We start from the raw sequence: 20,593 nt of genomic DNA, 5'->3' as shown, positions 1-20,593 counted from the left end.
CAGTGGGAGACCTTGACCTTTTTCTCCGAAAATTTGATTAGATTTGATTAGAACTTCAATGTCTTATTTTATAGAAGACATACAGGATGAGGACAGATTTCTGTGGCTTTTGCCCTTGTTCCATCCTTCTTCTGGAACATTTGGGAAAGAGAAAGAGGAAAGAACAGTGCAGGGCAAAAAAAAAAAAAAAGTGACTCCCTGGCAAAAGTAAGGGGAAAGGTCACTGGGAAAAGTGGAGGAAGATGCCAAAAAGAAAGAGTTAAACTGGAAAAAAGAATGAGTTAAATAAGATTGTGAAGGAAGGCGGTTGAGAAAAGAGGGACAAAAGACACTGACTAGTTGTAAAATAATAGACTTTTTATTTAATAGTTCGTTTATTTTATTTACGATCTTTACCATTGTGCCAAGTGATAGGGACTGAAGGTGTCATGGGGTAGGGTTAGGGTAGAAGACTGTACCCTGTTTCTCACATCTACTTCCTTTCTTTTGTCAAAGAATCCTAACTCTACAGGGAGAGGGTACTACTCCCAAGGCCCATTTCCCAATCATTGTCTGAGGGCTCATGGATGCACCCAGAAAAGGGAAGAGTTTCCTAGGGAAACTTAGTAAGGCAACTGTCATAGGAATAACTCCTTTGTGCCCTTCCAGGCCTGTTGATTATTCATATCTCCCCTTCCACCTTCCTAAATCAGAATCTCACTGGAATGACCACAGGCTGCGGTGGTGGTCAGAACTCTCCTGCTTGTCATCCCAGAATTCTCAGCTGATCACAATTATCAAGTTCTCTTTTAGTTCTTTTTCCCGTACATGATCTTAATTAACTATATCTTTTTTCTCCCCCAGTCTGATTCCCATTTGTCCTTCTAACACACACACACACACACACACACACACACACACACACACACACACCCCTACATACATACATGTACACACCATTTTCATCAGCGGGCATAATGATTCATATATCTCTCCCAAAGACAGGAAATTATTTTAGCCAACTATCACCTCCTGCTCTCTTCAAATCCTTGAGTCTCCCCTGATTTTCTTCGCACCTCATCACTATCAGAGCACACAATTCAAATACCCTTGATATGGTGCTAAATGGGAAGAAGACATTCCTGGTTAGGATAGAATGATGAAAAAAGTTTGATTCAAATAGATGACAATTGGATGTGTTCTTCATCTTCCTCTACCCAGAGCCCTCTGCTCCTGCCTTCAGGTTATTCTATATTGCTTATTATTAATTGTTTGCTGCTAATGGTACATCTATGACAGGTCCTCCACAAAACTAGACTCTTTTGTAGCATAGGGAGCAGGTATAATGCATGCATGATATAATACAGGAAGCCATTGACAGACATAGAAGATGGTTTCTAACCAAAGCATCAACAATGAGGAAGGAGATTTAATGAAACCTATAGGTTTAATTAGAATGGGGGTACTAGGCAAAAAGACCAAATGGGCTGATGTGACAGTCAATAACTCAGGAAAGGAAAGAGAGAAGACCAGTTCCTTCTGTAGGAGCTCCTACTGGTCTATTGATGAATAGCTATGCTTTTAGCTCTCTCCCCAGCCCCAGACTCTCCAATCAGCTTTGGTATGTGATATTCTAAACATTTTCAAATTCACAGTCATAGTCTGTCATCCGACACATTATGAACTTCCACTGACGATCCCTGCGGGGAGAGAGAACAGGAGAGAAGAGTGAGGTCAGAGACATGGTAGGCTGCTTTGCAAACAGGGCAAATAAACAAATTCCATAGGTCAGATTTATATAGAAACTTTAGAGCACTCTTGAACTTCAAGGATACTCTTTGAGGTAGGTAGTGCAAGTATTATTTTACATTACATCATGGGAAACTGAAACTGACAGAACCTGAGTCACAAGTGACGGTCACAGAACTTGAATCATGACTTGCCATTGGCACATAGCTACTAAATTGAAGAACAAAGTCTATCAAAAAAAAAATTCTATCAGTTATAACTTTCAAACACCTAGTTTTAGAGGGCTGTGATGGACAGCATGAGCACTCATGCAAACCTGCTAGTTTTGGACCTTACCTCCTTCTGTTTGAGATGTTTATGGATAACCAGAGATCTAAGTCTCTAGCTATGCATGGCTACCAGCAGGGACCAATTCATCACAATGAACTGAACGTCTCCCAGGATAAAGTAGGTTAAAAACTGAGAAATGAAGTCATTTAATCCATTTTAAAAAACAGCATGACCCTCAACATATTGACAGTTTCATTGACTGAGGTAAATGGAACAATATGTGAGGGAATGAAATGGGGGAAGGGAATTAAGAAAAACCCCAGAGTATTGGATGTTGTACATAGAGGGTAAGGGTCTCAAGGTAAGGGTCAACTGTAACACTTGCCCTAGAATGTGCTGGCACATCCATAAGTGGTCTCTACATATGCCTGTGCTTCAAGAGATTCTTGTAGACCAAGCAGAAATCTTACTGAGATGTTTGCGTTGGAGATGGGGAGTGGACAGGATTGCCCAACCTTTTAAAATTCAGCCCAATTTCCCAAGTGTTTCACATCTATTGATGAGATACTGGTGTTTTCTAAGATAAGAAGCAGGAAATAATGAAGAGAGGAGTGAACTTGGGGTCAGAAAGATCTGGATTCAAATTCCATCTCAAATGCTTAATTGGGTATGTGACCTTGAACAAGTCAGTGAGCCTCAGTTTCCCTCTCTGGGGAAGGGGCAATAATAGAATCTATTTCACTAAAACTTTGCCCACTTTTAAGCACTGGATAAATGTGAACTATTATTATTCACCTTAACAGAACTCTATTTCCTTTTCCCACTCCCCTCAACCAAGATCCTGCGACCCCTTCTAATTCAGCACAGAACATCATTTAGAGCTGGCTAAAAAGGTTGGTACTACCAAGGATGTAGCCTGGGGAAAATGGCACTTGGAACCTTGGCACAACCTCTGTTGGTGGTATTCTATGTATGAAAACCTCAAAAAAGCAGTTTGGTGGAGAGTTCCCAGGATGTTGGCTATTACTGCTCCCTCCCCAAAGATTAGGAAAAGGGATAAAAATTCAGATTGCTCTCATACCAACAAAAAAATGTTCTACTGTTCTGTGGAGTGAATGTCCAACCCTGGTACTGCCCCTCTCTCTTCAGTCTGCAGAGGATGTGCCCTCTAAAGGAACCATCTATCTTTTTTTCCCTAGATGGGACTCCTGAGCCTGACTCCTGAAGGCCTCTCCTATGAATAGGATGAATTAATCCTATGAATGGGAAAGTGGATGGAACCACTGTCAATATCCCTGTAGCCCTTATATAAACTGTACAAATGGCCCACAGCAGTCCTCCTCATTCCACCCCTTGCTCCAGGGTTACCCTTTTAAAACAATTTGGAGACCAGGCAAAAGTATTTGAGAGCCTGGGTGGCCAACTACTCTTGATTGGCCTTGGCTCCTGCAAATGTCAGTACAAGGGATGGCTTGTTTCTAGTTGGAGACTAACCAGTTGGTGCCATGTGCATTTATCAGACATGGTTGTGTTAGGATGGTGGGTATCTGGGATACCAAAAGTTATAAACAAATAAGATCCCAAGCCAGGGTATTCATACTATTGCTTCAAGAGGCTGTTAATTTGTATTGGGCAAAGTTCAGAGGCAGTTTTAGAAGGCATTCCAGGGGCTCTGTTCCCAGTGCCTCTCTAAAGGAAAAAAAAAAGAAGCAGTTTACATGTAGAGAGCACACATGCCAAGTGTGCTAGATTTAGGAAATCTTTCTCAACTTAGAGTTTCTGGAAGGCTGCAGTAGGGGTTCAGGGAATAAAATGGGAGAATCTGAAATTTTGATTAGTGGGTACAGCAGCAAACTTAGGGGTGTGGACAAGCCTCATTGTAAGTAAATCCAATGCCATCATCTCTTACTTATTCAATACCGGGTAGGAAATCTGAATGGAAGCTCACTCCTTGAAGTGACAAAGCATTTCTTTTCTTTAACTATTTACAATGGAAATCTTTCTGAAATATAACCATACGCTCACCTGCTTTCTTAAACTAAAAAGAAACTTTAACTTTTTCTTTATGAAACAGGGTTTTCATTATGAGGATAAAATCCTGGATTTAGTGACTCTGTCCTACTTGCTGTTCCTTGCCTAAGATATTTCATCTCCTGATACCATTTGTAATGGCTGTCCTCCATACGTGGAATGTTCTCCCTTTTTATCTCTCTTCAAATCTCAGCTAACATGCTACTGTCTTCAAAAAGTCTTTCCCAGTCCTCCTCAATACAGTGCTTTTCCTCTCTGATTTATCTTGTATGTATCTTATTTGTATATGGTTGTTTGCATGATACTTCCCCCTTTCCTTTTAGACTGTAAGCTCCTTGAGGGTAGAGATGCTTTTTGCTTTTCTTTGTATCTGCAGCACTTAGCAGAGTGTCTGACATATGTAAGCATTTAATAGTTCTTGTTTCTAGATTTAAAGTTGGAGGAAATCTTCTAGGTCATCTACTCCCAACCCTCATTTAAATTCAGAGGAGCAGTAGTTTTCCCAAGTTCACACATGTAGCGATCCATAAAGATAGGATCAGAATTCTAATGTTGTGATTTTAAATCCAGTGTTCATTCCAATGAACTTCATCAGTTACTGCATTGTGTTATAAGACAGCAATGACCTCAGAAGCTTTTGAGGTGTTTGGAACTAGGTCCTCTTCTACTAAATGGTTCTAGTCTGCACATTTTTATCTTTGGTTTTGCTTTTTAATAATATTTGGAATTTCTACCTTGTAATCAGGTTATTAGCTTCCATTTCTCACTCATATATGTATACCTGCCTCTGGCATCATACCCTTGGTCTTTGGAGCTGCTTTGGGTTGAGAAACTAGATAACCAAACTTGTTAGGATTGTGTTTAAAACAAGAGTAAAGAGGTCCTTAATAAAGGAGCTCTCATGGGTGAAGTGTATCTTCCTTAGTGCAAAAATTTTGTGCCATACTTTTGCCTGCCTGGAGTAGAGCATGGTTAGGGTATAATTTCCTAACACTGTCCACCCACCAATGGGGAAAGTAATTGGCAAAAATAGAAGGAAGGGCATAATAACTTTTACATGTTACAGAAGTTTGAGAATCATTGTAGTAAGGCTGATATAAATTTGATGTCCAGGTCTAAAGCTGCCCTGCCTTAGATTAGTTTGTTCAATAGAATAATGTGATTCTTTTTGTCTGAGTTGCTTCATCTGAACAAATGTTCCCAGGCAAGCTGCCTACCAGGCCAGAAAGTAAAATGAGAATTACTGTATATTCCATTTCCCAAATGATTCTTCCCTGCTTCTCCATCCTCCACCCAAAGGGAAGACTGACTTACCTCTCCACGGCAGAGAAAGTGGTGGTCGCTCCCCGCATGTAGTATTCATAATTATAGGAGATCATGTCTATCTCCTCACCATAGTGGCCTGGGTATTCAGTTGTCAACCTGTTGGCGGGAGAGAGAGAGAGAGAGAAAGAGAGAGAGAGAGAGACAGAGAGAGAGAGAGAGAGAGAGAGAGAGAGAGAGAGAGAGAGAATGAAGAAACACAAAAATGGGAATTGAAATAAATTCAAATTCTGGCACAACAAACCGGTAGATACCATCTATAGAGGAATGACAGGATTGAAATGGACTGAGGGAGGTATGAACTGTGCCCACTATAAACCTAAAAATTATCATAAAAGCACCAAGAAAAGTTAAGGGGGGGATGCCAAGAACTCTACTAATTAGCTTCTCCCTCCATTCCCATCAAAGTGCAATGAAAACATATACTTTATCTCCTAAGTGACCAGGTGGTACAGTGGATAGAGCTGTGCTCTTGGCATCAGGGAGGCCTAAATTCTAATCCTGCCTAAGATGCTTGCTTTCTGTGTAATTCTAGGCAAGTCATTTTCCCTCTCTCATTTTCAGTTTCCTCACATGTAAATTTGAGATAATAAGAACACCTACCTCATAAGGTTGTTATTAGAGCATATATACCTCACCTGAAAAATTTTAAGTTTTACATGTATGTGTATAAATATATTTCCGTATATATATAGTGCATATACTACATGTTAGCTATTATTATTCTAAGTATTCTTCCCTGTCCACTAACAATTTTCTTCTTGTTTTCTAGGCCAGTCAAAGTAGTCCATAGTATTCCCAAGATCAAGTTGATTCTAGGCCCATCCTAGGGGCTCTGAGTTCATTTGCATCCATCCAGGGAGAAAGCTTGAGGTCCAAAGACCTGTGGTTCCCCTCTAAGGGGTTATCAGCTCCAAGGGGAACCTATCCTTGGTATGATCATGGAAAGTCTTTTAGATAAGAGCTGACACAGACCAGAGTGTTTCCTGCAGACTGAATTGGATTCCCAAGATCTGTTCCTACATGGCTAACCTAGCCTCCAAAGTGGCAAAAGTTTTATCTGCTTCATGCTGACCAGGCCATTGTACCATAAAGAGATTAAGGATCTTATCTATGTAGTCCAACTGGCTTCTGCTGAAAGGGTGGGCTATGAAATCTATAAGGGACAGCTACATGGCTCAGTGGATAGAACCCTTGTCCTAGAGTCAGAAAGATCTGGTTTCAGATCCAGCCTCATATAATCTTTAGCTGTGTGACCCTGGGAGAGTCAATTAGCCAAAGTTTATTTTATCCTCTGGAGAAGGAAATGGCAAACCATTATCCAGTATCTTTACCAAGACAATTCTATGGGTGGTATGGTCCACCGAGTCAGGAAGCGTAGGAAGGACATGACTGACTGAGCAACAAAAACATGAAATCTTAGATACATAGAATGCTACAATTGCCATGGACTTTATAAATCATGTAATTTATGCTCCTCATTTTGTAGATTAGGAAAATAAATTGAAGCCCAGGGAAATCAAGGTACTTGCTCAAGGTCACACAGCTAGCTAGTGAATGAACTAGACTCCAGATCTCCTGACCCTTAGACTTTCTTTTCTTCTCTACACCATGATACCTTTTTTTCCCTGCACTTTATCTCTGTTTAAGACATTACAATCCCTCTGTCAGGCAGCCAAGCCCAACTTGAAATGTACTGCATGTGTTTCTACTTATTGTGGTCATGGTGGGAAATTAAGCTCCGCCAAGTTCAGAAATCCATTCAATCTTTTCATTTCCAAATGGACTCAGACTTTCTGGGGTTTGGCTTTGTTTGCTATGAGCTAAGCATGGCTTCCTCTTTCTAATGAAAAACAACAGGTCTTAGGAAATAGGAATTTGATGTCAAATGTGGGTCATTGAAAGCTCATTAGAAGAGACCCCACTAATTTTATAATCCCTGATAATTCCAAGAAAGCCTAGAAAGAGGGAGTGATGGTGATTGTGGTGATAATGTTGCCAATAATGGTGATGATAGTGGTTTTGATGGTGAGGATGTTGGTGGTGTTGGTGATGGTGATGGCAATGTAGAACATAAGAAAAGTGTAAATCAGATTAAAAGGAGGACGATTATATTACCTAAAATAACTGGTTTTGAGCATTTCAGAAGTTCCATTTGCATAAATGCTATTCATTTGACTTATAGGTTATTCCCTCTTTAACAAAACGAGACTATTTGGGAACAATTTCCTTAATCTAAATCAAGCTGCTGTAAATGGTTAGAAATAATATGTCTGTATTCCATGAAAAAATTTTATAATTATTTAAGGCTTTGCGTTAATTCACATTGATCTTCATCCAGACTCATCTGAAATAATGAGGAATTTCACTACACTGGGGCAGTTAAATGCCCCCCCCCTTTTTTTCCAAACAAGAGGGTTTAAGGTCAGAGCAAGAAGGGTAGAACAGCAGCCACAAATGGTCAACAGGGAATTGAAATCAGATATAATTGAGGAGATTGGAAAAGAGTACCTGGATGATCTCATCAAGGTCAAGTCCTGAGGCCCAGATCAAAGAATTTGTGTTTACTGTAATTGCTGACTCACTGTCTACGATCTCTTAAAAAATATCATGGACACTAGACCAGCACTTACAGGACTGAAGGAAGACAAATGCTCTAATATTCAGAAAGGAAATGAAGGTGAATACTTGAGATTGTTAGGTCAGAGAGCATGATTTTGATTTTTAGCAGAACTCTGGGAATGTATTGTTAAAGAGAGTTTTGTCTTGACAAAGAAAGCACTGATTGCTATGAGTTAACCATGAGAGGTTAAGATTGCTAATAATCCTAACGTGGTTTCACTTTTGGGGGGTATAGTTATTAGATGAAGGGAATTTGGTAAGAGTAAAGTGAATAGAAGCTCATTAACATCAGGGAGTGTTTTTAATTCTGTCTTTATATCCTCAGTACCCTCCACGGTGGCTTGCGCACAATCAGTGCTTAATAAATGGTTTGGGGGGCTTTGATTGGTTGGCCTGGATTTCAGTAAAGGCCTCTCATGATACCTTTGTGAACAAGATGGAATGGTGTGGACTGCACATTCAAATAGATTAGGAACTGGTTAAATTATTGAGCAGCAAGAGGTGGGACTGAGTGACTTAAGGTTAATCTGGAGTGGTGTTACTAATGGAACACTATGGGACTCTTCAAACATATAATTTTCAATTGTTTTTATTTGTGATTTAGATGAAGACAGATGACAAACTCATCAAGGTTACAGGTGGGAGATAATATATTACATTTATGGAACCGGAAATCCAAAAACAAAATCCTTGACAGCTTAGGGTGATGTACTAAACTGAACAGGGGATCATTTAATTTAATAAATGTAAAACAGGGCAGCTAGGTAGTTCAGTGAATAGAGCACTGGCCCTGGAATCAGGAGAACCTGAGTTCAAATCTGGCCTCAGACACTTGATACTCACTAGCTGTATGACCCTGGGCAAGTCACTTAACCCCAACTGCCTTGTCTCCTCCCCCTCTCGATATAATAAATGTAAAGTCCTGCATTTGGATTTTTAAAAATCACCTGAGGAGACAGGGTAAGAGAATCCATGAAGGCAACAAAGTAGACTTTCCTAGAAAAGAAAATAGCAATAGAAATCGCAGGGGAAGGATTTTGAACTAACCACTTGACAGAGAAGGGGAGAAGGTGAAAGGAGGGTGAGAATTAGATAATTAAATACAGGAAAGAAAGAAAAAAATCAGTAAGTTAAGGGAAACTCCAAAACTAGGGAAAGAGTTGACAGATAGGACAATCAGGAAGGGGTAAAATGACAGAAGAGTCTAAGAGAAGAGGGTTGTATAAAAGTAGATTAAACAAAACTAATCGAAGGGGCAAAAGAAAAGGGATAGCAATGTTAAAAATATCCTTCAAAAATATGGTATCAAAAATTGATCATCATACTTCTCATGTAGTCTAATCAGGACAAAGTACATGAAAGCTATAGCCTTCCCCATCTGGACATTAGTTTTATGAGAAAACAAAATACCTTTTTTGGCTCCCTTATGACCTTGCTGGCTGACTCTGAGTTTCAAGTCTGCTACTTTTACTTCTTCATAACAGTAACTGACACATAAGAAACACATTACATGCAATGTCTCATTACAGTCTTGAAACACCTGGATGAGATCAATATGACAGATATTTTTATTATTGTTCAGTTGTTTTACTCATATCTGAGTCTTTATGACCCTATTCAGGGTTTTCTTGGCAAAGATACTAGAGTGGTTTGCCATGTCCTTCTCCAGCTCATTTTACAGATCAGAAAACTGAGGCAAACAGGGTTAAGGGACTTTTCCAGGGTCTCTCAGCTAGCATCTGAGGCTGGATTTGAACTCAGGTCTTCCTGCCTCCAGGCTCAGCATACTGTCCACCTTGCTACCCTACTACAGATATTTCTATTCCAGTTTTGTGATGAGGAAACTGAAGGCTCAGAGATATTTGCCCCCACTTCCATAGCTAGCAAGTGTCAGAGCTAGAATATAAACTCAAGCCCTCTGTCTTACTTGCCCTTCTGTTTTAGTCATCCAATGTATTAATCCTCCCTTCTAGTTTTATTTCATCCACAAATTTGTTGTGCAAGCTCTCTGTTTAAGGAAGTCATTCATAAGAATGTTGAATAAAACAGGACGAAGAAGAGAGCCTTATGGTACTTCCTTGGGGTCCACCCTTCCAATTAACATTGAACCATCAAAGCTACTCTGTAAATCTGGTTCTCCAACCAGTTCCAAAACCTGTACAGTCTTTTTAGTTCATAGAACCACAAAATCTCCACATAGATTTGAGGCTGATTAATGCCTTGCTAAAACAAACAAGCACAAATTTGCTGACAGTGCTGATTCCCAGATCTAGTAACTAGTACTATTGTTTAAAAAAAAAAAAAGAAATAAAAGTTAATCTGGCATAACTTGCTTATGCATTTGTATTGACTGATAGTGATGATCAACATTTGCTTTTCTAGGTGTTTACAAATCACCCTGATTGTAGAATTCTAGAATCTTGCCAGGAATTGAGGTCAAGGTCACTAGTCTGGAAAACTATCTTCCCCATTGGAAAATTGGGCAGCATTTGACCGTCTCCAGTGCTATGGTTCATCTCCTGCTTTCATGGTTTCTTAAAGATGAGCAACAGTGGTTCAGCAATCAGAATGGCAAGTTCCTTCAGTATCCAGGGATACGATTCATCTGAGTCTCATGACTGGACTTCCTTGGGGACATCTAGATGCCTTCCAATCAGGATCTCATTCAGCTTGTAATTCATCTATGAGCCAACTACTTGTATTCTATCCTCAGTGTGAAGATTACCCTCTTTGCTTCGATCTGGGTTCAAGTGAGACAAGGACACAGTAATCTGCCAGGTATATCACCGAAGAAGACCCAGAAAGGCATGAGCAGAGAAAGACGAGGCTTGAGTTTTATAGTTTTTTTTGTGTTATTATTTTTTGTCATTTAGGGAGAACAGTGGCATGGAGACAGGAAGATTCTAGTATATTCATAAAACTCTTCTGCCAACTTTAGACAGACTTTGGACAAAGTATCTTTTCCACTCAATCTTCTCAACTGGCACCAAAGATTTTTCAGGCCAATTGAGATAAACTTCATGCTTGTCAGGGGGAATGTAAGAGTAACACAGGGAAGTGAGTCATTTAATTTATTAAAATTTGTTATTTTATTTAAGCATTTCTATTCTATTAAGCATTAAATTTATACCTTTCCTAGCATCTATTCTATGTATGTGCCTAAGAATAGTAAAAATTATGGTAATAATAACCTACCATTTATATATTTATAAAGGATGGCCAAGTGTCAAATTGAAAATGAAATGGACCGGAATTGGAAAAGAGTATCCTCTCACTTCCCTGCCTCACCTCTGGCCCCCTTGATGCTTGAAGAGGTCAGATATTGAAGAAGAAAAGGCCCACCCTGTGTTGTACGTTACAATTGAGGGAGGGAATGCTTAGTGATTTTTTTCTTCCAGTATTCTCAAGGCATATCATACAGGTGTCAAAGACACCACTCTCCCTCCAGTTATACTTGATTCATTACTCTTTCAACCCCCAAATATCCAATTAGTTGCCAAATCTTGCTCTTTCTACCTCAATATCTCTTGCATCTGTTGTCTTCAGTTCATTGGCATATAGCTACCACCCTGGTCAAGACCTTCATCTCCTCTTTTCTGGACTTCTAATTAGTCTAACTAGCTTTCTAATTAATCTCTGTTTCAAATGTTTCCTCACATTAATCCATCCTCCACACAGATACCCAGGTGGTTTTCCTCAGGTACATGTCTGGCCAAATTACCTCTCTACCCTCCCTTCACAAACTCAATAGCCATTTTCTCTAGAATTTAATTGAAGCTCCTGTAGCAGGGAGGCCTTGGATTTTGAAGCCTTTCACCACCTGGCCCTTTCTGACCTTTCCAGCTTCATTATCTATATCCCTCTTCTTCCTGAAGTCTATGAACTGTCCATATTGTCCTTATTTTTGTTTCTCATGCACCACCCTCTGTCACCCATCTCTGTGCCTTTATATAGATTGTCCTCATATTGCTCGAATAAACTGCCATCTCATTTCTTCTTTTCTTTGAATGAATGAAAAACATTTATTATGCTAAGCATCAAGTACCATCTTTCTCATTTCTAACTTATAGAATCCCTTGTTTCCTTCAAAACTCCACTCAGATGCCACCATCTAGATGAAACCCGTCTTGATTTTCTCCCCTAATAGAATGTAAGTTCCTTGAGGGTATAATCTATTTCGTTTCTGTCTTTATATCTGCCATACCTAGGACTATTCCAGGGACAAAGTAGGCACTTACTAAATTCTTGTTTCTGATTCCAGTAAACTTCAAACATAGCACAAGAGTGCTTCTTAATCTGTGGGTTGTAACCACATACGGGGTCTCAAAAAATTTGACAACAGTAGAAGGTTTCTAAATGTGCAATGACCAAAAATCACTTAAAAATCAAACGTAATGAATCCAAGGTGTTTCTAGTAGTTCTTCCCCTGCGTTGCATTGCACAGCTTCCCTGTAGCCTTGGTTCTGAACACAAAGCATGTGTATTTTGTACTGTGTATGCCCACAGGCCACAGAACACCGACTAACACTGTTGAAATGGGGAAAAGGGTGATGAATGGAAAAAGTTTAAAAAGTCCTGGTCTAAATTCAAACCTTAGACAATAATCTGCCCCCAAGTGTTAGAATTTATAGTTATTACTCTGAGAAATCAGGAGAAAAGAAAGTATGATAGTAAAAATAATAGTTACCATTTTTATAGTGTTTTAAGATTTGTAAAGCACTTTATAAACTGTCTAATGTGAGGCAGGTACCCTGGGAGGTAGGTGCCCTGAGAGGTAGGTGCTATTATTATCCCCATTTTACAGATGAGAAAACACAGGAAAACAGAGAAGCCAATTCCTGAGTAGAATCCTGACATGGATTCACAAGCCATTCACTTAGGAAAGCTCCTTCCCAAGAAGGAATCCAGGTCTCCTCACTAAAGGACTGGGGCAGAGAAGAAGAACCTGTAACCTCAAGGTCACATACAGACCTCTAGGTCCTCAAGTGTGGCCCTTGACTGAATCCAAACTAAGGCCACAAATTGCCCAAGGTTGGACTAGGGGAAACTTGCATTCATACAGTATTCTAGTCATAGTGCTTGAGTTGTTATAGTGAGACCATAGGACTAAAATTTCACTTTCTTAAAGACACATACAGAACCTCAGAATAGATGGTTATGGTTCTGATCTGCACCTGAGGTCCTCTCCTGTCTCATCCTCAAGGGTGAAAACATCACAGGATAGCATCTCTCCAGAGCATTTCTTGGTTTAAAAGATAGAAAGTCCTTGAAAACTTCCCAGCCAGAGCTCCTGTATGTACCCACCTTATTCTAGCAAAGCCAAGCATTGATCAGCTTGCTTCTGAGGCAAGGATGGATGCTTGGAGTGGAGTCCCATTCTAGAATTGTCTATCAAGAAGTATGACTGCCCTATCTCTGGAATCTTACAAATTTTCCCCTTTCCTCCTGAACATGGTCTATATGCCATCTCTTTCTTATACAGTTTACCTTTCTATGTCTATAAATCTTATCTACCCAGCCCCATTGTAAGCTTCAGCATAGTGGGGCCCATGAATTTATGTTCTCCAGCTCTTCCTTGGGCATAGTGAGCAGCCAATAAATATTTGCTGGGTGGACGCCCAGCTGACTGAATTAATGTTCTCTAACAGCACAGAGGAGCAGTGGACAAGGGGCAGGCATGCTTTGGCAGGCAGAGAATAAGCTTCAGTGCCTTGCTCTGCCCTAGGTATATTTAGACTCTTTCTGAACAAGGACAATTAGACAGCCCATCAAATTCATGGATTCTCTGAGTTTTTGAAGCCCCAATGGAAGGCATACATCCTTAGGCAGAAGTTATAATACTAAATTATAAATGTGACATGAAAATGTGAATGTAAGTCAGAATGATGAAAGGAATAATTGATTCTACCTAAGAACAGAGATCCCATTGTCTGCAGGAAGGTTTGTTCCTTCGAAGTGGCAGAAACATGTTAAGAACATGAAAAAGAAAAGAACCTACAATCTGATTAAAGTTTCTTTCAATTGCCCATTAATTTATTTCTAGTCTCCTAATGTACAGTATTTTCTGTGTCTATGATGAGAGCCACTAGCCTTCAGTGCTTGGATCATTTGGGGTAGATTCTCCCCTTCCACCCAAGTGATTTGGAAGTTGAGCTTGTGGATTCAACAATTCAATTTAGGAACCTTTCTTAAGCACTTACCTTAGTATTCAAGGGAATATAAAGAGAAAAACAAAATGCCTCCTGTCTTCAGGGAACCTATATTGTATTGAAATGTCAGTAGGTACTAGGAATGGAATGCATTGAATGGGAAAGTGGAATCTCAGATGGTGAGATTCTAACATTGTACTATGATTCCTAACTCATGGAGTGTATTTGGTGGAGCACTTGGATTACAGTCAGAAGATCCGAGTTCAAATTCTTCCTTTGACACTATCTGTGGTAGACTATAATCAAGTCACTTACCCTCTGTATGCTCAATCTACTCATCTGTAAATGGGGACAATAACAATTAACAAGATTGTTGTGAAGAAAGTGTTGAAAGCACTATGTAAAATAAGTTATTCAAGTATTTCTATCACTTTATGGGATCATCAATTTAGGGCCAGAATGGGTCTTAGAAACCCATCTAGTTTATTTCTTCATTTTGCAGATTGGGAGCCTCAGCAAAGGCAAATGGTCTTGAGGTTACACAGGTAGGGACAGAGGCAATATTTGAATCCAGGTTCTCTGACTCTAGAGCCAGTAATCTTTCCATTGTACTGGGTGGTATAGTGGATAGAGTGCTGGCACAGTCACTCACTAGCTGTATGAACTTGAGCAAATCACTTAATCTCTCTTCCAGTCTAGTTATTATCACTTAATCACTCTCCATTGTAATCTAAAATTTGTGGAAAAATGAATTAACCAGTGTGACTTCTTAGCAATACATTTTGATATGATTTGACCTTCAACATCTTTGGAAACAATGGTCTGTAAGTCTTCAGAGAACAGCAAAATTCCTACTAATCAGGACAAAAAGTCAATCTGAATTATGGAGCATAAGAAAGAGACATAACTCTGATGCCCCTCAGTTTACACATTTGCCTGAACTTCTTCCTAGTTTCTAAGGTGGTACAACTGGTAGCACAACCCCAATAATAAGTATCATTCTTTGAGTGAGTTTCTCAGATACCAGAAATTCCAGCTCCAAAGCTACAATCCTAGATCACACAGCTAACAAGTGTCTAAGGCAGGATTTAACTCCATGTAATTCACCCTTTCAACTGTGCCACCTAACTAGAAGACAAGTAAATGCATTTGGAAAATGTCAGGTTGCCTTGAATGTTCATATTGGTGGCTTGCTTAAGGAGGGAAATGGGCACTCACTTCAAAGCCTCCATCCTTTTGGATCCACAGCCAGTCACTGTCTGGACAGCATCATTGTCATGATGGAAAACAGTAATCTGGTATGCAAGCCTCATAGATATTTGAAGAACAGGAAATGATCATCAACAATCTGTAGACTTATGAGTTGACCTGTGGGATACTGTTGTGGCTTTCTAAATATTGTGCTGAGAAGTTGAAGTCTTTTACTTGGTGTGTTTGTCCATATATATGTGATTGACTAGACTTATGCCTATATGTATACAACATACACACATGCATATATACATGTATACATGTAGGGAGAGGGAACATTAATTGCATAGTGGAGAGAACCCACTTAGGTTAAACTCTTTCCTCTGCTCCATACTTGTGTGACCCTGGGCAGGTCACCCTCAATTCTTCAGGCAATTCTCTGCTACTAATACTTAACAGAGCTAGTGGCAAATTGTTTTGGTAGAGGGGGGCAGATATTGACTTTCCTTTCCTGGGATGGAAAGAAGGTTGCACAAACATTTGTTTGGAATATGAGGGGATTCCTGGACTCAAAGAACTTTTCCACTTATAGATTCTGTGGTTCTTTGGTTTAAAACCTTATCAGGTAATCTCCTTCTTTCCCCCAATTCTTCTATGGAAGGAATATTTACAATTCATTCTGAGGATTCCGATTTTGGTGACTGTTTTAACTACAAGCATTTATTCATTCAAACAAACATTTATTACATTGCTGGTATGCTAATCATTGGTGACAAAAAAGAAAATAATGGTTTCCTTCAAGGAATTTGTTTTCTTTGAGAAAATAATTAATCTATCGACTAATCCAAGGTTTAGTAAGCTTAAAGCAGAGTTTCCACTGAATTCATTCACCATGCCTCCTCATAGCAGGGAGATGATTCTGAAATCTTGCAAACTATGTCAGGGCAGTGCATGCGCTGGCTGAACATACCACTCCGGAAAGGAATCCAGGTTTAGCTAAGATTGGAAAGGCTCAACACCAAAAGTTGGCCACAAGATGAAGGATTATTATAAACCTAGTGAAAAGGGCTGCCTAGATGTGACCCATGTTAGTAAGGGTCCTTGTCCTGAGGCGACCACCAATCCCTTAAATATTAGAGAGACTGGAGTCAGTAAGTCCTGAGTTCAAATCTGGCTTCATGTACTTACCATCTGTGTGACTTGCCTAGGCAAGTCATTTAAATTCTGTCTGGCTCAGTTTCCTCAACTGTAAAAAGGAGATGACAGCAACACCTATGTCCCCAAGTTGTTGTAAAGATTAAATGTGATATTTATAAAGAACTTAGCACAAAGTCTGACGCAAAGCAGATGTTTGTAAATGTTTATTACCTTTCTGCCTTCCATTTGGTTTAATTATTCTGGCTATTAACAATTTAGTTCTCTAAAGAACCCCTGCTATAAGGCAATTCTGGCTCTTGACCTTTGTAGGTAAAAAGGCATGGATGGATGTGTAGGGTGTGTGGCTGTAGGGTGTGTTTACAGCACATGCTGTTCAAAGGGAACTATCAAGATTTCTACTTCCAAGAACTCCAATGCATAAGAGCTGATAAGTAGGTGCAGAGGCATCTGCACAACTTCAACAAGGGGTCCTACACTATAAGACTGATCTTATTAATGGGCACGGTAGTCAGAGGCCAATTTGAAGCAAGATGAGGTTCTATCTGAAAGGTCCCATCTGCCGGATCATTCATTCATCACTCAGAATTAATGAATAGGGATAAATCTTGGAAACAGTCTAGATTAAACAATCCTAAATAGGAATCCCCTGTAAAAGATTCTCAAGAATGGGGATTCAACTATAGTCACTCAAAAACTGGGTTATTGAAGTCCTAATGGATGCTGAAAGGGAGTTAGAGATCACCAAACATAAAAGGTTCACTTGCTTGTTGGCTGTAGAATTTCAGTCAATCTGTCTGACTCCTGGCTAAAGAAAACATCTATACAAAATGGATTTATGAGACCCAAGTCAAGCAAACTAGAAATGACAAGTTGTGGCATTGCTTTTAATGCTTTAATGGAGGGAGAGGATGAGACAGACAGAAAGAGAGAGGGAGAGAGAGAGAGAGAGAGAGAGAGAGAGAGAGAGAGAGAGAAACGTCAAATCCAAATCTTGACAAGCTTCCTGAAAATATCTTATCTTTGCCACCCTTCATGTCTAGAGTGCATGTGGCCACAAGAGGCTTATTCTACCAATCTAGATACTGGACAGAGACAATATTTTGCCCCTTGGGCCCCGATGGCTTGCTTCTGATATAACCCCTAGGTCAGATGGACAACCCCTCAGTGCTGCTCCCCTCCCTCATACCTGGATCTAGGTCAATATGATGGGGCAGAATAATAGGATCAGTCTCTCTGAACATAGCTGCATTTCATTAGGAAATTGATTTATCCTGTTGTCCAGAGTGGAAAAGTGCCCCTGTTAGTTTTACTCTGTACTGTAGATATATATTCATTCTATTTTTATTTTTGTCTTTCAGATGACCCCAGGAAGGGACTAAGCAGAGGCAATGGGCTAAAGTAAAATGAGTATTCAATGGACTATGTGTTTGAATAAACATAGCTTTTAATTTTGGTTTTGCTTCTGTCTTTTTAGATATTTGGAAAGTCATAATGTTCCTGGACCTGTTTTCTAATATGCAAAATGGGAATATCTCATAGCGATATAGCATGAATAAAATTGTATAATATATATAATATAATTATTCTATTAGTCATATTAGTAATGAAAATAATAATAAATATTACATTAATTATAATTATCATACTTACAGATAATTGTTTTGAAAAAATCAATAGATTGTCAACAGATGGATTCCATTTCTTATTTGAAGGAGCAAAAACTTTAAGTAAGTTAATACTAAGTTTCCAAAATGAAATGTGTTATTATTAAGAAATTGAGTTAAATTTTTAGGGACTCTAAAAGGAAACTGAGACCTAGAGAAGTGAGACAACTTACTCAAGATCACAGAGGTTGTAACTGAAAGAGTAAAATTTGAACTCAAATCTTCTGATTCCAAATTTAGTCCTGCACCATTGAATCTCAAGAGAGTCTGCTGATAAAGAAGATAATATTTGAACAATAAACTAGGTAACTGCTAGGAAATTAAAGCTATAGAATTGGAGCTCTTTATTCATCATAAGAAACCACTTTGAGAACTTTCTAGTTTTATGTTAAGCATTGTCAGAAGTCTACTTGATAAAGCAATAGCACTAAAATCTTCTCATCATTGGGGGTTGTCAGCATCAAGGTGAGAAAATAGGTAAAGGAGAAGAGTAGGGAAAACACAATAATTCCGAAAGATGATGAGTTAATTTGGAAGCCAATTATTTTACTGTAGACTTGAAGCATAGGTTCCATTCTTTTTTACAGGGATAAAAGGAAGAAAGTTATGTTGATTATCCATCTTATGACATATGACATATGTCACTTGCATTTCTTTATCAGATGTCATAAGTGTTGAGACTTCTGCAACTACTTGGTGGTGAAAGACTATCCTATATGTAATATACATTTATTATCTTGATTGCTTGTTTGGGGTCTAGGGTCTGTTGTTACTCAATTTGTGGAAGTCTAGACATGAGCTATTCTCAGGCTATATTTGGGGATTTTCCAGAATAAACTCTGGATTGGGAAATGATGAGCTAAAAAGTAATCTTCCAAGGAAACTCAGAGATTGAACTCAGTCCACATGAATTTGGGGATGAAAGAAAATATGGTTGAAGGACCACCATTTATTTTGTTTCTATTTTATATCAACTTATCTGTGTACATGTTGTTTTCCTGCATCAGAATGTAGCTCCTTGAGGTAGCTCTGTGTCTTTTTATCACCCATTTTTATTTAAGACAATGCCTTGCCCATAGTAGGCACTTAAAAAATAATTGAAGTGAAAAGACAGTCAGATAAAAGTTACTTAAGGATTGGTCATACAAAGTTCCTCATCCTTATGATACCCATACAAAAACTGAAGCAAGCATTAAAGGAAATGAGATACTTGAGAAGAGAATAGAGCTGTAAGAAGGGCAAAGTTCCTCATGACTCATGAGGGAAATGTTAGGTCCTTGGGATATGAACTGCCGCTGATGACCTTGCTCCAGAAAGAGAACTTTTCTTGATAAGAGCATGGCTGCCATAGTGACTGCAGGGAACACTGCCCTTTTCAAAAGACATCAATAGGAAGCAGATGAACTGTCCTCATATTAGCTGGCACTCACTGGCATTGGGGTAGTTGGCATCTCACTAATCTTTCTTTCCATGGCAACATTGTGGAGAACTGGGAAGATTTTTGCTTCAAGCAGGTGGTTTAACTAATGCATTTCAATCCTGACCTTTTTCAAATTTCCATCCTACCACCAGGACTAGAATTTTGAGTGGAATCTTTAAATTGCTTAAATTTAAATTGATTAAAAAACTGTTTTACTCTTTTTCCATTGTAAATGACTTGACAGCACTTTCCTAAACTTGCCCTACCCTTCCTGGGCCATATCAGTGTCCTTCAAAGGAGTGGGTCAAAGCAGCATGTATTTCTCCTTACATCAATATTTTGAGACCAGTATTCTAGCACAGGATCAAAGTAAGTCACTTATTTAATAATGATAACAGGGAACATTTATATAATGCCTACCTACTATGTGGCAGGATTTGGCTAAGCACTTTATATGTTTCCTCTGATCCTCACAACAATCCTGGGAGGCAGGTGCCATTATTATGTCTATTCTACAGATGAGGAAACTAAGGCAAAAAGAGATTGAGTGACTTGCCTAGGGTCATATATCTAGTACATATCCGAGGCCAGATTTGGAATCAGATTTTCTTAACTACATACCTGGTGCTCTACCTGCTGCATCTCCTAATTTCCTAGTAGTTATATGAGTATTAAAGAGTTCAGGGATGCCATCCTTTCACATGGTGGTGGGGGGAGATGTCCTACCAAATATCAAGTGAAGAAGGTATGGATTTATTTGATTTCTAGAGATTTAAATGCTTCCCTTATTGGCCAGCTTCTCTTAGGAAGTACTACTGAAATTTGGAAAGAATTTAAGTTCTGAGGAATATTTGAGGATATGCGCCTGCTAAAAGGTCCCACAGGTTCAGGGGGAAGGAACTGTAATATATCAGGATAGGGACTAGACCTATGATTTCATTGTGATGGGGAACTCCAAGGTGAGGGAAAAAATTCCCTCTACCAAAAGAGGTGGGCCCTTTCACTGCATTCTAGAGTCTTGGAGAATTGCCAAGAGC

The 20,593-nt window shown here is 39.2% G+C and overlaps 1 protein-coding gene across 1 annotated transcript in view; it reads right to left on the bottom strand.

Annotated features, from left to right (window-relative positions):
• Positions 1-336: 336 nt before the first annotated feature.
• Positions 337-20,593, bottom strand: part of DPT (dermatopontin) — a 36,578-nt gene continuing 16,321 nt past the window's right edge. The window contains exons 3-4 of the mRNA XM_072648710.1: positions 5,344-5,451; positions 337-1,679 (exon numbers count right to left, since the gene is read on the bottom strand). Coding sequence (XP_072504811.1) covers positions 1,613-1,679; positions 5,344-5,451 — 175 coding nt within the window. The 3' untranslated portion in view covers positions 337-1,612. The remainder of the gene's footprint in view (positions 1,680-5,343; positions 5,452-20,593) is intronic.

Source organism: Notamacropus eugenii, chromosome 2 (assembly GCF_028372415.1).
Source record: "Notamacropus eugenii isolate mMacEug1 chromosome 2, mMacEug1.pri_v2, whole genome shotgun sequence".
NCBI lineage: Eukaryota > Metazoa > Chordata > Mammalia > Diprotodontia > Macropodidae > Notamacropus > Notamacropus eugenii.
This window is presented reverse-complemented; position numbering and strand designations above follow the sequence as displayed.